The 18,469-nt window shown below is 47.3% G+C and overlaps 1 protein-coding gene across 1 annotated transcript; it reads left to right on the top strand.

Moving 5' to 3' along the window:
* Window positions 1–11,336: 11,336 nt before the first annotated feature.
* On the top strand, window positions 11,337–18,117 carry LOC110539046 (uncharacterized). Its single transcript, XM_090197761.1, has 2 exons — window positions 11,337–11,511; window positions 16,115–18,117. Exons 1-2 carry the CDS (start codon window positions 11,360–11,362, stop codon window positions 16,878–16,880), a joined length of 918 nt encoding a protein of 305 aa, XP_090053887.1. The 5' UTR covers window positions 11,337–11,359; the 3' UTR covers window positions 16,881–18,117.
* Window positions 18,118–18,469: the final 352 nt, after the last annotated feature.

Below are 18,469 nucleotides of genomic sequence, written 5' to 3' on the forward strand. Positions count from 1 at the left end.
ATAGCTCTGTCTGGTCCCTGGTATAGAAAGAGTTGAGAAACACGGTTCTAACAGGCCCTGCCTCCTGTTCTAACAGGCCCTGCCTCCTGTTCTAACAGGCCCTGCCTCCTGTTCTAACAGGCCCTGCCTCCTGTTCTAACAGGCCCTGCCTCCTGGGATCATATTGTTAGTAAATTAAAGTTAGTTAAAAAAAAAAAGGTTTAAAAAAAATCAATAATAGTAATTGTATTGTCAGCAGGGATGGGTACATTACAAAATAGAACTACCAAACAATACAAACATCAATGTATCCAAATAAACTACACAATACATGTATTTTGCTGTGTATTTAGCTGTGTATTTAATTAAAATACTTGTATTTTGCTGTGTATTTAATTAAAATACTTGTATTTTGTATTTTAAAATGTAGACATGCATTAGCCAGTAATCAGCCCCAACAGCAACAACCTTCTCAGTAATGGTAACAGAAACAGTTGACTTGCTATGACTGTGATACAGGATGTTGTTGTTCATCTGCCTTTAGTTTAATGCACTGAAGTCACTCTGGATAAGAGTGTCTGATAAACGACCAAAACGTAAATGTTGTGAGAATGAACATACCAAAATGAACAGCACAATGGGTGTTGTTATTGGTCCTACTTCGGGGCAGAGCTCATTAGAATAATACTCAGCATGCTTTGCAATACATTATATACAATTCAACTTAGTCCATTTATCAGACACTCTTATCACACTATAGTGCCATCAGACTTCTGATACCAATGCAGGGAGAAAGGGGGCCACAAAATGGTGAACGGCTATCAAAAATGGTACCGAAAGCATTTTGAGAATACAAATTACAGCTCTCCGAAGTATCTTGTTACTAAATACATTGGCGTGTGGTTCAGCCCATTGTAATACACACGACTCTAAATACTCAGCAGTAATTGAAACACATAATTTTAAATACATGTAACAGAAATAGGCCTGATGCCCATCTGTGATTGTCTGTATTATCACATGTATTTCAATCAAACAAATGTATTTATAAAGCCCTTCTGACATCAGCTGATGTCACATAGTGCTTACACAGAAACCCAGCTTAAAACCCCCAAAACAGCAAGCAATGCAGATGTAGAAGCACGGTGGCTAAGTGAAGAACACACAGTGTGACACACAACTTTTCTACCATAAGAGCGTTGCAAGAGATTTAGTATGGTGTTTCTCAACCTCTGTTCCGTGGACCTGCGCCAGTCAGTGGGATGTTGCTGGCCGGTCCCTGAGATGATTAACTGACACCAGTGGTGATTTTAGCGTGTCAATCTTGGTGGGATAAACTCGACAACAAACACATTGGGATACATGTCAGCAGAGCCACTGAGTCCCAACACCTTACCACTGGTACACCTGGTTATCAGCAGAGTCCCAACACCTTACCACTGCTACACCTGGCTATCAGCTGAGTCCCAACACCTTACCACTGCTACACCTGGCTATCAGCGGAGTCCCAACACCTTACCACTGGTACACCTGGTTATCAGCGGAGTCCCAACACCTTACCACTGGTACACCTGGTTATCAGCAGAGTCCCAACACCTTACCACTGCTACACCCGGCTATCAGCAGAGTCCCAACACCTTACCACTGCTACACCTGGTTATCAGCAGAGTCCCAACACCTTACCACTGCTACACCCGGCGATCAGCAGAGTCCCAACACCTTACCACTACTACACCCGGCTATCAGCAGAGTCCCAACACCTTACCACTACTACACCCGGCTATCAGCAGAGTCCCAAAACCTTACCACTGCTACACCTGGCTATCAGCAGAGTCCCAACACCTTACCACTGGTACACCTGGATATCAGCAGAGTCCCAACACCTTACCACTGCTACACCTGGCTATCAGCAGAGTCCCAACACCTTACCACTGCTACACCCGGCTATCAGCAGAGTCCCGACACCTTACCACTGCTACACCCGGCTATCAGCAGACTCCCAACACCTTACCACTGCTACACCTGGCTATCAGCAGAGTCCCAACACCTTACCACTGCTACACCTGGCTATCAGCAGAGTCCCAACACCTTACCACTGCTACACCTGGCTATCAGCAGAGTCCCAACACCTTACCACTGCTACACCCGGCTATCAGCAGAGTCCCAACACCTTACCACTGCTACACCCGGCTATCAGCAGACTCCCAACACCTTACCACTGCTACACCTGGCTATCAGCAGAGTCCCAACACCTTACCACTGCTACACCTGGCTATCAGCAGAGTCCCAACACCTTACCACTACTACACCCGGCTATCAGCAGTCCCAACACCTTACCACTACTACACCCGGCTATCAGCAGAGTCCCAACACCTTACCACTGCTACACCCGGCTATCAGCAGAGTCCCAACACCTTACCACTGCTACACCCGGCTATCAGCAGAGTCCCGACACCTTACCACTGCTACACCCGGCTATCAGCAGACTCCCAACACCTTACCACTGCTACACCCGGCTATCAGCAGAGTCCCAACACCTTACCACTGCTACACCTGGCTATCAGCAGAGTCCCAACACCTTACCACTGCTACACCTGGCTATCAGCAGAGTCCCAACACCTTACCACTGCTACACCTGGCTATCAGCAGAGTCCCAACACCTTACCACTGCTACACCTGGCTATCAGCAGAGTCCCAACACCTTACCACTGCTACACCTGGCTATCAGCAGAGTCCCAACACCTTACCACTGCTACACCTGGCTATCAGCAGAGTCCCAACACCTTACCACTACTACACCCGGCTATCAGCAGAGTCCCAACACCTTACCACTGCTACACCTGGCTATCAGCAGAGTCCCAACACCTTACCACTGGTACACCTGGATATCAGCAGAGTCCCAACACCTTACCACTGCTACACCTGGCTATCAGCAGAGTCCCAACACCTTACCACTGCTACACCCGGCTATCAGCAGAGTCCCGACACCTTACCACTGCTACACCCGGCTATCAGCAGACTCCCAACACCTTACCACTGCTACACCTGGCTATCAGCAGAGTCCCAACACCTTACCACTGCTACACCTGGCTATCAGCAGAGTCCCAACACCTTACCACTGCTACACCTGGCTATCAGCAGAGTCCCAACACCTTACCACTGCTACACCCGGCTATCAGCAGAGTCCCAACACCTTACCACTGCTACACCCGGCTATCAGCAGACTCCCAACACCTTACCACTGCTACACCTGGCTATCAGCAGAGTCCCAACACCTTACCACTGCTACACCTGGCTATCAGCAGAGTCCCAACACCTTACCACTACTACACCCGGCTATCAGCAGTCCCAACACCTTACCACTACTACACCCGGCTATCAGCAGAGTCCCAACACCTTACCACTGCTACACCCGGCTATCAGCAGAGTCCCAACACCTTACCACTGCTACACCCGGCTATCAGCAGAGTCCCGACACCTTACCACTGCTACACCCGGCTATCAGCAGACTCCCAACACCTTACCACTGCTACACCCGGCTATCAGCAGAGTCCCAACACCTTACCACTGCTACACCTGGCTATCAGCAGAGTCCCAACACCTTACCACTGCTACACCTGGCTATCAGCAGAGTCCCAACACCTTACCACTGCTACACCTGGCTATCAGCAGAGTCCCAACACCTTACCACTGCTACACCTGGCTATCAGCAGAGTCCCAACACCTTACCACTGCTACACCTGGCTATCAGCAGAGTCCCAACACCTTACCACTGCTACACCTGGCTATCAGCAGAGTCCCAACACCTTACCACTGGTATACCCGGCTATCAGCGGAGTCCCGACACCTTACCACTGCTACACCTGGCTATCAGCAGAGTCCCAACACCTTACCACTGGTACACCTGGCTATCAGCAGAGTCCCAACACCTTACCACTGCTACACCTGGCTATCAGCAGAGTACCAACACCTTACCACTGCTACACCCGGCTATCAGCAGAGTCCCAACACCTTACCACTACTACACCCGGCTATCAGCAGAGTCCCAACACCTTACCACTGCTACACCTGGCTATCAGCAGAGTCCCAACACCTTACCACTGGTACACCTGGATATCAGCAGAGTCTCAACACCTTACCACTGCTACACCTGGCTATCAGCAGAGTCCCAACACCTTACCACTGCTACACCCGGCTATCAGCAGAGTCCCGACACCTTACCACTGCTACACCCGGCTATCAGCAGACTCCCAACACCTTACCACTGCTACACCTGGCTATCAGCAGAGTCCCAACACCTTACCACTGCTACACCTGGCTATCAGCAGAGTCCCAACACCTTACCACTGCTACACCTGGCTATCAGCAGAGTCCCAACACCTTACCACTGCTACACCCGGCTATCAGCAGAGTCCCGACACCTTACCACTGCTACACCCGGCTATCAGCAGACTCCCAACACCTTACCACTGCTACACCTGGCTATCAGCAGAGTCCCAACACCTTACCACTGCTACACCTGGCTATCAGCAGAGTCCCAACACCTTACCACTGCTACACCTGGCTATCAGCAGAGTCCCAACACCTTACCACTGCTACACCCGGCTATCAGCAGAGTCCCAACACCTTACCACTACTACACCCGGCTATCAGCAGAGTCCCAACACCTTACCACTGCTACACCTGGCTATCAGCAGAGTCCCAACACCTTACCACTGGTACACCTGGATATCAGCAGAGTCCCAACACCTTACCACTGCTACACCTGGCTATCAGCAGAGTCCCAACACCTTACCACTGCTACACCCGGCTATCAGCAGAGTCCCGACACCTTACCACTGCTACACCCGGCTATCAGCAGACTCCCAACACCTTACCACTGCTACACCTGGCTATCAGCAGAGTCCCAACACCTTACCACTGCTACACCTGGCTATCAGCAGAGTCCCAACACCTTACCACTGCTACACCTGGCTATCAGCAGAGTCCCAACACCTTACCACTGCTACACCCGGCTATCAGCAGAGTCCCGACACCTTACCACTGCTACACCCGGCTATCAGCAGACTCCCAACACCTTACCACTGCTACACCTGGCTATCAGCAGAGTCCCAACACCTTACCACTGCTACACCTGGCTATCAGCAGAGTCCCAACACCTTACCACTGCTACACCTGGCTATCAGCAGAGTCCCAACACCTTACCACTGCTACACCTGGCTATCAGCAGAGTCCCAACACCTTACCACTGCTACACCTGGCTATCAGCAGAGTCCCAACACCTTACCACTGCTACACCTGGCTATCAGCAGAGTCCCAACACCTTACCACTGCTACACCTGGTTATCAGCAGAGTACCAACACCTTACCACTGCTACACCTGGCTATCAGCAGAGTCCCAACACCTTACCACTGCTACACCTGGCTATCAGCAGAGTCCCAACACCTTACCACTGCTACACCCGGCTATCAGCAGAGTCCCGACACCTTACCACTGCTACACCCGGCTATCAGCAGACTCCCAACACCTTACCACTGCTACACCCGGCTATCAGCAGAGTCCCAACACCTTACCACTGCTACACCTGGCTATCAGCAGAGTCCCAACACCTTACCACTGCTACACCTGGCTATCAGCAGAGTCCCAACACCTTACCACTGCTACACCTGGCTATCAGCAGAGTCCCAACACCTTACCACTGCTACACCTGGCTATCAGCAGAGTCCCAACACCTTACCACTGCTACACCTGGCTATCAGCAGAGTCCCAACACCTTACCACTGCTACACCTGGTTATCAGCAGAGTACCAACACCTTACCACTGCTACACCTGGCTATCAGCAGAGTCCCAACACCTTACCACTGCTACACCTGGCTATCAGCAGAGTCCCAACACCTTACCACTGCTACACCCGGCTATCAGCAGAGTCCCGACACCTTACCACTGCTACACCCGGCTATCAGCAGACTCCCAACACCTTACCACTGCTACACCTGGCTATCAGCAGAGTCCCAACACCTTACCACTGCTACACCTGGCTATCAGCAGAGTCCCAACACCTTACCACTGCTACACCTGGCTATCAGCAGAGTCCCAACACCTTACCACTGCTACACCCGGCTATCAGCAGAGTCCCAACACCTTACCACTACTACACCCGGCTAATCGCAGAGTCCCAACACCTTACCACTGCTACACCTGGCTATCAGCAGAGTCCCAACACCTTACCACTGGTACACCTGGTTATCAGCAGAGTCCCAACACCTTACCACTGCTACACCTGGCTATCAGCAGAGTCCCAACACCTTACCACTGCTACACCCGGCTATCAGCAGAGTCCCGACACCTTACCACTGCTACACCCGGCTATCAGCAGACTCCCAACACCTTACCACTGCTACACCTGGCTATCAGCAGAGTCCCAACACCTTACCACTGCTACACCTGGCTATCAGCAGAGTCCCAACACCTTACCACTGCTACACCTGGCTATCAGCAGAGTCCCAACACCTTACCACTGCTACACCCGGCTATCAGCAGAGTCCCGACACCTTACCACTGCTACACCCGGCTATCAGCAGACTCCCAACACCTTACCACTGCTACACCTGGCTATCAGCAGAGTCCCAACACCTTACCACTGCTACACCTGGCTATCAGCAGAGTCCCAACACCTTACCACTGCTACACCTGGCTATCAGCAGAGTCCCAACACCTTACCACTGCTACACCTGGCTATCAGCAGAGTCCCAACACCTTACCACTGCTACACCTGGCTATCAGCAGAGTCCCAACACCTTACCACTACTACACCCGGCTATCAGCAGTCCCAACACCTTACCACTACTACACCCGGCTATCAGCAGAGTCCCAACACCTTACCACTGCTACACCCGGCTATCAGCAGAGTCCCAACACCTTACCACTGCTACACCCGGCTATCAGCAGAGTCCCAACACCTTACCACTGCTACACCCGGCTATCAGCAGAGTCCCGACACCTTACCACTGCTACACCCGGCTATCAGCAGACTCCCAACACCTTACCACTGCTACACCTGGCTATCAGCAGAGTCCCAACACCTTACCACTGCTACACCTGGCTATCAGCAGAGTCCCAACACCTTACCACTGCTACACCCGGCTATCAGCAGAGTCCCAACACCTTACCACTGGTACACCTGGCTATCAGCAGAGTCCCAACACCTTACCACTGCTACACCTGGCTATCAGCAGAGTACCAACACCTTACCACTGCTACACCTGGCTATCAGCAGAGTCCCAACACCTTACCACTGCTACACCTGGCTATCAGCAGAGTCCCAACACCTTACCACTGCTACACCTGGCTATCAGCAGAGTCCCAACACCTTACCACTGCTACACCTGGCTATCAGCAGAGTCCCAACACCTTACCACTGCTACACCTGGCTATCAGCAGAGTCCCAACACCTTACCACTGCTACACCTGGCTATCAGCAGAGTCCCAACACCTTACCACTACTACACCCGGCTATCAGCAGTCCCAACACCTTACCACTACTACACCCGGCTATCAGCAGAGTCCCAACACCTTACCACTGCTACACCCGGCTATCAGCAGAGTCCCAACACCTTACCACTGCTACACCCGGCTATCAGCAGAGTCCCGACACCTTACCACTGCTACACCCGGCTATCAGCAGACTCCCAACACCTTACCACTGCTACACCTGGCTATCAGCAGAGTCCCAACACCTTACCACTGCTACACCTGGCTATCAGCAGAGTCCCAACACCTTACCACTGCTACACCCGGCTATCAGCAGAGTCCCAACACCTTACCACTGGTACACCTGGCTATCAGCAGAGTCCCAACACCTTACCACTGCTACACCTGGCTATCAGCAGAGTACCAACACCTTACCACTGCTACACCTGGCTATCAGCAGAGTCCCAACACCTTACCACTGCTACACCTGGCTATCAGCAGAGTCCCAACACCTTACCACTGCTACACCTGGCTATCAGCAGAGTCCCAACACCTTACCACTGCTACACCTGGCTATCAGCAGAGTCCCAACACCTTACCACTGCTACACCTGGCTATCAGCAGAGTCCCAACACCTTACCACTGCTACACCTGGTTATCAGCAGAGTACCAACACCTTACCACTGCTACACCTGGCTATCAGCAGAGTCCCAACACCTTACCACTGCTACACCTGGTTATCAGCAGAGTCCCAACACCTTACCACTGCTACACCTGGCTATCAGCAGAGTCCCAACACCTTACCACTGCTACACCCGGCTATCAGCAGAGTCCTAACACCTTACCACTGCTACACCTGGTTATCAGCAGAGTACCAACACCTTACCACTGCTACACCTGGCTATCAGCAGAGTCCCAACACCTTACCACTGCTACACCTGGCTATCAGCAGAGTCCCAACACCTTACCACTGCTACACCTGGCTATCAGCAGAGTCCCAACACCTTACCACTGCTACACCTGGCTATCAGCAGAGTCCCAACACCTTACCACTGCTACACCTGGCTATCAGCAGAGTCCCAACACCTTACCACTGGTACACCTGGCTATCAGCAGAGTCCCAACACCTTACCACTGCTACACCTGTCTATCAGCAGAGTCCCGACACCTTACCACTACTACACCTGGTTATCAGCAGAGTCCCAACACCTTACCACTGCTACACCTGGCTATCAGCAGAGTCCCAACATCTTACCACTGCTACACCTGGCTATCAGCAGAGTCCCAACACCTTACCACTGGTACACCTGGCTATCAGCAGAGTCCCGACATCTTACCACTGCTACACCTGGCTATCAGCAGAGTCCCAACACCTTACCACTGGTATACCCGGCTATCAGCGGAGTACCAACACCTTACCACTGCTACACCTGGCTATCAGCAGAGTCCCAACACCTTACCACTGCTACACCTGGCTATCAGCGGAGTCTTGTCTGGCAGCGAAACTGTTCATTCAGCCTCATTTACTGCCTTTAAAAAAACATAGCTGATATGGCTGACTTGCTTAAACAAATGTGGTTTCTACTGACAATTGAGATGTACAAACTATGGCATAAGGGGACGATAAGCAGATAAGAGGCTGTTCGTAATTGCGATTAAGACATTAATGACCCAACTAGGACGGACGTAGTCAATATAACGATTTGTTCAGCACTTTTGAAATGTACAGCAAAAGAATTCCGAACATGGGCCGTTCTTATAGTGTTCTCCCTGTACACCAAGTCAGAACCATAGGATAAATAAAGGGGGCATATAAGCCTACAATGAAATCTCTTATAGTATTTGATGATGACAATTTTCTTAAACTGGCTATAGGCTACATGTGCACCACCAAGTCAGAACAGTAGTCAAAATTAAGATGGGTAAATAGTTAACTAAGTTATGAGGTGGAAAGGGACCGAGTTGGATGACCATTCAAAACGTATTATCCCAGTCGGAGCTCGTTTTTTTCCTTGCGTTCCCAGTTGTCCTGAACTCATTAAAGTCTGATTTTTCCCAGTTCTGAGTTCTGACAGCATGGCCAATGTTGAATGTTTATCCTTTTAAGCTGGGAAAAGAGACCCTTAAACCCAGACTTTGATCACACACTCTCTCCACTGAATGGCACGTTAGGGATTGCTTTGCAATGCTGCAGTTAGCCGCTGATTCCTTCCAAACCACTCGTTGTTGAATTTGCGATTTCCAACTTGATGTGTAATGTTTGTGTCCAATGGACGATGAGCACCAATATGTTTTTATCTATAATTTCTCTTCATAATTTCTTGGGTTGAAAAAGATTTGTCAGTAGATTGTGAACTTGATTCATGATGATGACTGCTAGCTAAGATTTAGAAAGGTATGATGTTGACATGATCAGTCCAATCAAAGCCACTGTAGATATAACGTGATTTGACGTAATTTGATCTGTGGCCAAATCACCGTGAGCCTTATTGGACGGCCACTTCTAATGGGGTGACAACTAGAGGAGTTCATTCATGTAATGAATTCTAAGGGGCTTGAATTTTTTGAGCTCTCCTCGTAGATTTTGCGATGACATGGTGTCCCCATGAGTGACAGAACTTTGAGCCAATCACGGCGCAACTAGAGAAGATTACCAACCCCTATGCTCTGTATTTCCCACTGGCTGGCCCCCCACCACACCGCACTGAGCTGAAACACCTGCATTTTGAAGCTGCCTTTTTCAAGAAGGCAATAAAGAGACCATGTTTGCTTGCAACTTTATTAACTCAATACTGTTTTTTTTATAAATATATATTTTTTACACTGTTTGCAAACTGACATTTGACACGTATTAATGCCAAAGTAACATGCAAAACAGGCAATAAAAAAAGGCGGGGCTCATAACAGGCCCTGAATAACAGGCCGCCACTGACTGACGCTAATGCACTGACTGACGCTAATGCAGTGACTGACGCTAATGCATTGACTGACGCTAATGCACTGACGCACGCTAATGCACTGACTGACGCTAATGCACTGACGCTAATGCACTGACGCTAATGCAGTGACTGACGCTAATGCAGTGACTGACTCTAATGCAGTGACTGACTCTAATGCAGTGACTGACGCTAATGCAGTGACTGACGCTAATGCACTGACTGACGCTAATGCGCTGACTGACGCTAATGCACTGACGCTAATGCAGTGACTGACGCTAATGCACTGACGCTAATGCACTAATGCTAATGCAGTGACTGACGCTAATGCACTGACGCTAATGCAGTGACTGACGCTAATGCAGTGACTGACGCTAATGCACTGACGCTAATGCACTGACGCTAATGCAGTGACTGACGCTAATGCACTGACGCTAATGCACTGACGCTAATGCAGTGACTGACGTTAATGCACTGACGCTAATGCAGTGACTGACGCTAATGCAGTGACTGACGCTAATGCAGTGACTGGCGCTAATGCACTGACTGACGCTAATGCACTGGCGCTAATGCACTGACGCTAATGCAGTGACTGGCGCTAATGCACTGACGCTAATGCAATGTTAGTTTGAATGTAAGCAGTTCCCCAAGGAAGAGAAACCATAGCTCACCAGTCCCTAAAAGGAAAAAGGGTTGTAGCTCTTGGCTGGAGCTCAAACATCTGGTCCCGTGTTCTAAAAGCGTCTCAGACTACTGCTGGTCTAGGATCAGGTCCCCCTGTCTTTGTAATCTCTCTCATGATGATTATAAGGATTAGAACTGATCCTAGATCATAACACTGATTCAGAGACGCTTTGTGACTGGAGGAAGCTCAAAGTAGGGACATTTGTGTTATGTAACACAGCCCAGGCCAAGACTGATTACTTTCAGTTTCATTTCCTGAGATCTTCATGGTGAGTCCTGCCCCCAGTTATGACACCACACACACACACACACACACACACACACACACACACACAGCAAAGCTTGCAGATCATCCAATCAACTTCTCACACGGCCTCATACAGATCTACAGGGACACCGAGCACCAGAGAACAAGAGATTACATTTAATATAAACACCAGGTATAGAAAAAACATTTATGATGTGCTTTTTTGTGATCTACTCTGTGTTGTATATTTTTGTAGGTTTGCTCTCTAGGAAGGAATATGCCCGAATCTAGCTCACAATTAACAACTTGATACTTTATTTGATCTGATCTGAGTTCATCTAGGTCTGCTCTAATCTGAGTTCATCTAGGTCTGCTCTAATCTGAGATCATCTAGGTCTGATCTAATCTGAGATCATCTAGGTCTGATCTAGTATGAGATCATCTAGGTCTGCTTCAATCTGGGTTCATCTAGGTCTGCTCTAATTTAGTTAATTTAGGTCTGATCTAATCTGAGTTCATCTAGGTCTGATCTAATCTGAGTTAATCTAGGTCTAATCTAATCTGAGTTCCTCTAGGTCTGCTCTAGTTTGAGTTAATCTAGGTCTGATCTAGTTTGAGTTCATCTAGGTCTGCTCTAATCTGAGATCATCTAGGTCTGCTCTAATCTGAGATCATCTAGGTCTGAACTAATCTGAGATCATCTAGGTCTGATCTAGTTTGAGATCATCTAGGTCTGCTTCAATCTGGGTTCATCTAGGTCTGTTCTAGTTTGAATTAATCTAGGTCTGCTCTAGTTTGAGTTCATCTAGGTCTGATCTAATCTGAGTTCATCTAGGTCTGCTCTAATCTGAGTTCATCTAGATCTGATCTAATATGAGTTCATCTAGGTCTGATCTAGTTTGAGATCATCTAGGTCTGCTCTCCAGTCTTGAGTTTATTGTTTATGTTCAGATACAACAACAGTTATAATCTAACTAGCTAAGGACATGATTCAAAATCAATTATATCTATTTTTACACTGAGTGTACAAACCATTAGGAACACCTTCCTAATATAGAGTTGCACCCCATTTTGCCCTCAGAACAGCCACAATTCATCAGGGCACGGACTCAAGGTGTTGAAAGCGTTCCACAGGGATGCTGGCCCATGTTGACTCTACAAGGTGTTGAAAGCGTTCCACAGGGATGCTGGCCCATGTTTACTCTACAAGGTGTTGAAAGCGTTCCACAGGGATGCTGGCCCCATGTTGACTCTACAAGGTGTTGAAAGCGTTCCACAGGGATGCTGGCCCATGTTGACTCTACAAGGTGTTGAAAGCGTTCCACAGGGATGCTGGCCCATGTTGACTCTACAAGGTGTTGAAAGCGTTCCACAGGGATGCTGGCCCATGTTGACTCTACAAGGTGTTGAAAGTGTTCCACAGGGATGCTGGCCCCATGTTGACTCTACAAGGTGTTGAAAGCGTTCCACAGGGATGCTGGCCCCATGTTGACTCTACAAGGTGTTGAAAGCGTTCCACAGGGATGCTGGCCCATGTTGACTCTACAAGGTGTTGAAAGCGTTCCACAGGGATGCTGGCCCATGTTGACTCTACAAGGTGTTGAAAGCGTTCCACAGGGATGCTGGCCCATGTTGACTCTACAAGGTGTTGAAAGCGTTCCACAGGGATGCTGGCCCATGTTGACTCTACAAGGTGTTGAAAGCGTTCCACAGGGATGCTGGCCCCATGTTGACTCTACAAGGTGTTGAAAGCGTTCCACAGGGATGCTGGCCCATGTTGACTCTACAAGATGTTGAAAGCGTTCCACAGGGATGCTGGCCCATGTTGACTCTACAAGGTGTTGAAAGCGTTCCACAGGGATGCTGGCCCATGTTGACTCCAATGCTTTCCACAGTTGTGTCCAGTTGGCTGGATGTCCTTTGGGTGGTGGACCATTCTTGATACCAACAGGAAACTGTTGAGTATGAAAAATCAGCAGCATTGCAGTTCTTGAAACACTAAAAACTGGTGCGCCAGGCACGTAATACCATACCTCGTTCAAAGGCACTTCAATATGTTGTCTTGCCCATTCACCCTCTGAATGGCAACACAGACACAATGTCTCAAGGCTTAAAAATCCTTCTTTAACCAGGTCTCCTCCCCTTCATCTACACTGATTGAAGTGGATTTAACAAGTGACATCAATAAGGGATCATATCTTTCACCTGGTCAGTCTGTGTCATGGAAAGAGCAGGTGTTCCTAATGTTTTGTTCATTCAGTGAAAATGTATATTATTTTTTTTTATATTAAATGAATCCAGAATAATAAAGCATTACTATCAAAATGTATTATATTTTAATAAGTTTACTAGAAGCCTGACAGATTGTGGTTGAATATATATCAGCTATTTTTTTCTGCATTTAAACATGGTACGGTAAGAGAGACAGATTTTACCTTCTGTTTATGACGGTTCACTTATAACTTTAACAGGTATACTGTTTGGTAACTATTTAAACCTTGCATTCATTGTCATGTAGTTAAATATTTTATTTCCCTTTAAGTTTCATGTTCCTGGATCCTTCAGGAGATTTTATTTCAAACTAACACTTGACTCATCCAGGCGTGGTCCCAAATGACACCCTATTCCCCATTGGGTCCTGTTCAAAAGAAGGGCACTATATAGGGAATAGGGTGGCATTTGGGACTCACATAGAGTGTATTGTTTTATTTAACACATTAATCATCCAGGCTTTATCCCAAATGACACCATATTCCCTATAGGGTCCTGTTCAAAATAATGGCACTATATAGGGAATAGGGTGGCATTTGGGACTCATTTAGAGTGTATTGTTTAATTTAACACATGAATCATCCAGGCTTTATCCCAAATGACACGTTCCACATCAACAATACGATTTGATTTCGTCTGTTTTTTCAAAGTTTGTTTCTATTGAACAGACCATACTAATAAAGGCATTTTAATTAATGATATGAAGAGTGCCTTGGTCCTCCTTTCTATTTGATGTTCTATTGTCACGTTCCACAGCAAGAAAACCAAAAATGTCACTGAAACAGAAAGGGGAACTAACAAAGAGTCACTGACCACAACCAGAATGAAACGGGTGGGGTTTTAGGAGGGGTTCTGAAAGACACTCATGGGGGTGTGACTAGCAACAACAACTGGAGCCTAAAAGACATCCACCATGAGACCCACTAAATTCAACAAGAAGAGGTAAACAAAAGAAACACACACACCAAACTTCAAGACAGGAAGTAAACCACAAAGTGGAGAAAAACAAAAACAGGGAAGATCAGATAAAGGAATGTTTGTCTAGAAATGAAAATAGGGAGAGACAACTAAAGGAGTTAACCCTCCATATCTCTCAAGACAACTAAAGGAGTTAACCCTCCACATCTACCAAGACAACTAGAGGAGTTAACCCTCCACATCTACCAAGACAACTAAAGGAGGTAACCCTCCACATCTATCAAGACAACTAGAGGAGTTAACCCTCCACATATGTCAAGACAACTAGAGGAGTTAACCCTCCACATCTCTCAAGACAACTAGAGGAGTTAACCCTCCACATCTATGAAGACAACTAGAGGAGTTAACCCTACACATCTCTCAAGACAACTAGAGGAGTTAACCCTCCACATATGTCAAGACAACTAGAGGAGTTAACCCTCCACATCTCTCAAGACAACTAAAGGAGTTAACCCTCCACATCTACCAAGACAACTAAAGGAGTTAACCCTCCACATCTATCAAGACAACTAGAGGAGTTAACCCTTCACATATGTCAAGACAACTAGAGGAGTTAACCCTCCATCTATCAAGACAACTAGAGGAGTTAACCCTCCACATATGTCAAGACAACTAGAGGAGTTAACCCTCCACATCTATCAAGACAACTAAAGAAGTTAACCCTCCACATCTATAAAGGCAACGAGATGAGTTAACCCTTCACATCTATTAAGGCAACATGATGAGTTAACCCTGCACATCTACCAAGACAACTAGAGGAGTTAACCCTCCACATCTATTAAGGCAACATGATGAGTTAACCCTGCACATCTACCAAGACAACTAGAGGAGTTAACCCTCCACATCTACCTAGACAACTGAAGGTGTTAACCCTCCACATCTATTAAGACAACTGGAGCACTGGGCCAGACACTCTTAAATATCACCTGGGCCAGCCACTCTTAAATATCACCTGAGCCAGCCACTCTTAAATATCACCTGGGCCAGACACTCTTAAATATCACCTGGGCCAGACACTCTTAAATTTCACCTGGGCCAGACACTCTTAAATTTCACCTGGGCCAGACACTCTTAAATATCACCTGGGCCAGCCGCTCTTAAAAATCACCTGGGCCAGCCACTCTTAAATATCACCTGAGCCAGCGCAGGTGAAACACCTTCCGACTAATGAGATGGACAAGCGAGCACAGGTGTAACACATATTGACTAATGAGGTGACACCAATCGGTGCGCCCTACGTGCAACCTAGGTTGCAACCTCTAAACATAAATGTAAAATCCAAAGCCTGGAACAGTATTGCCAGATTTGGGGAACAGCCACAGTAGTACATTCCTGTGCCATAAAGGTCCAGACCTCTTAGCAGAGGTAACTTAACTATATCATCATGAACTGTATTGTTTAATGCTGTCTGTTTCCTGTTTCTCTCTCTCCCTCGCTCTCTCTCTCTGTCTCTCTCTCTCTATCCCTATCTCTCTATCCCCCCCCCCCCCTCTCTCTCTCTCTCTCTCTCTCTCTCTCTCTCTCCCCCCCCCCCCCCCTCCCCCCAGGGGTACCATGGTTCGAACATTGAACAATATGGAGGAGCTGAGAGGTTCAGGTTTTGGTCGTCCCTGGCCGAGGCACGGACTCAAGCTCCTTTTCTGGTTTGCCAACGATTACATCGTCTTTGACAACGACAACCAGATGTTTGCAAATTACGACCCCGAAGAGGGACACTTTGGTTTCCATCACTTCCGCAACAGACTTGAGTGTGAAAACAACGTCTGCAAGAGGCTGCTTCCTGATGATGGCTACCCATTCTATGAGGTGGGCAACCTCCACCTCACAGCAGCTTATTCCATGCCTAATTATGTCAGGAAGTACAACACTGGTGACATAGATACCAGCAACATGGACCGCCTCATCATCAGTATGCGTCCAGACATGACAGTGGATAGGGTCTATGTGACCCAGCACGAGGACCTGAGGAGCTTCGACCCGGTCAACACCTATCGCATCAGCAGGGGGTTGCTCATGATCATATGCGGCCATCCATTCGCGGACATGTCATTTAGGAACTTCCTGGAACAGGCGGGCTATTCTACCTACGAGCCAATGAGATATATCGATCAGTGTTCTAGTACCGCCCAAATCGAATTCCCAAGCCCCGCCCCCAGGGAGTCTAGAGATACCAGAATTAATATAGAAGTTGGATCCAGAGCTCCACCCAGAGCTGCACCAGGCTTCTGGGAAAGCTGCTGTACCATGCTGTTATATATATTTTTTTATATTTTTTTATTTTTATTTTTTATTCACCTTTATTTAACCAGGTAGGCTAGTTGAGAACTAGTTCTCATTTACAACTGCGACCTAGCCAAGATAGAGAAAAGCAGTGCAACACAAACAACAACACAGAGTTACACATATAAACAAATGTACAGTCAATAACAGTCAATAACATAATAGAAAAAGTCTATATACAGTGTGTGCAAATGGTGTAAGGAGGTAAAGCAATAAATAGGCCACAGTAGCAAAGTAATTACAAGTCAGCAAATTAACACTGGAGTGATAGATGAGCAGATGGTGATGTGCAAGAGAGCAAAAAGTAAATAAAAACAATATTGGGATGAGGTACAGTGCAAAGTTCAAGGGGGCCGAATACTTTCGCAAGGCACTGTAGATAGTTGGATGGGCTTCTTACAGATGAGTTGTGTACAGCTGCAGCGATCGGTTAGCTGCTCAGATAGCTGATGCTTAAAGTTAGTAAGTTATATAAGTCTCCAACTTCAGCGATTTTTGCAATTCGTTCCAGTCACTGGCAGCAGAGAACTGGAAGGAAAGGCGGCCAAAGGGGGTGTTGGCTTTGGGGATGACCAGTGAGATATACCTGCTGGATCACGTGCTACGAGTGAGTGGGTGTTGTTATGGTGGCCAGTGAGCTGAGATAAGGCGGAGCTTTACCTAGCAAAGACTTATAGATGACCTGGAGCCAGTGGGTCTGGCGACGAATATGTAACGAAGGCCAGCCGACGACAGGATACAGGTCACAGTGGTGGGTGGTATATGGGGCTTTGGTGACAAAACGGATGACACTGTGATAGACTGCATCCAGTTTGCTGAGTAGAGTGTTGGAGGCTATTTTATAAATGACATCGCCGAAGTCGAGGATCGGTAGGATGGTCAGTTTTACGAGGTTATGTTTGGCAGCTGTAGATCAGTGTCCTTTAGTCCTGGTCCTGGGGATCCTGAAGGGGGGAACTTTTTAGTTAATTATATTTTTTAAATATTTTTGCTTATTTGAGTTTTTTACCCTTTGCAGTTCATTATGGTATGTTCATTTTCACTAATACATTTAGTCATTTATCAGACACTCTTATCCAGAGTGACTTCAGTGCATTAAACTAAAGGCAGGTAAACAACAACATCCTGTATCACAGTCATAGCAAGTCAACTGTTTCTGTTACCATTACTGAGAAGGTTGTTGATGTTGGGGTCTGCTACTGGTTAATGTACTTCTGTATTTTAAAATACAAAATACATGCATTTTAATTAAATACACTTGAAAATACAAGTATTTTGTCGTTTAGTTTTTCAAACATTGATCTCTGTTGACCCTTAGCGTTTCTCAGACTAGGTGAAGATGTTCCATGGGCCTCTACATTCTGAATTTGGTGTCATTTGGTCCAAGAAGATTTGTTAGCGACTGTTTTGCATATTTTATCATATTAGCGTATGTCCATGTACTGGTTAAGTGTGGAAATCTGTGAATGCATCAAAGTTATTTTCTCAAACGCATTATGGACTATTGTGATGAGTCCTATTTAGGCACCATTGTGATGAGTCCTATTTAGGCACCATTGTGATGAGTCCTATTTAGGCACCATTGTGACGAGTCCTATTTAAGCACCATTGTGATGAGTCCT

This window comes from Oncorhynchus mykiss, chromosome 13 (genome assembly GCF_057628025.1).
Source record: "Oncorhynchus mykiss isolate SJ-2025 chromosome 13, ASM5762802v1, whole genome shotgun sequence".
Classification (NCBI taxonomy): domain Eukaryota; kingdom Metazoa; phylum Chordata; class Actinopteri; order Salmoniformes; family Salmonidae; genus Oncorhynchus; species Oncorhynchus mykiss.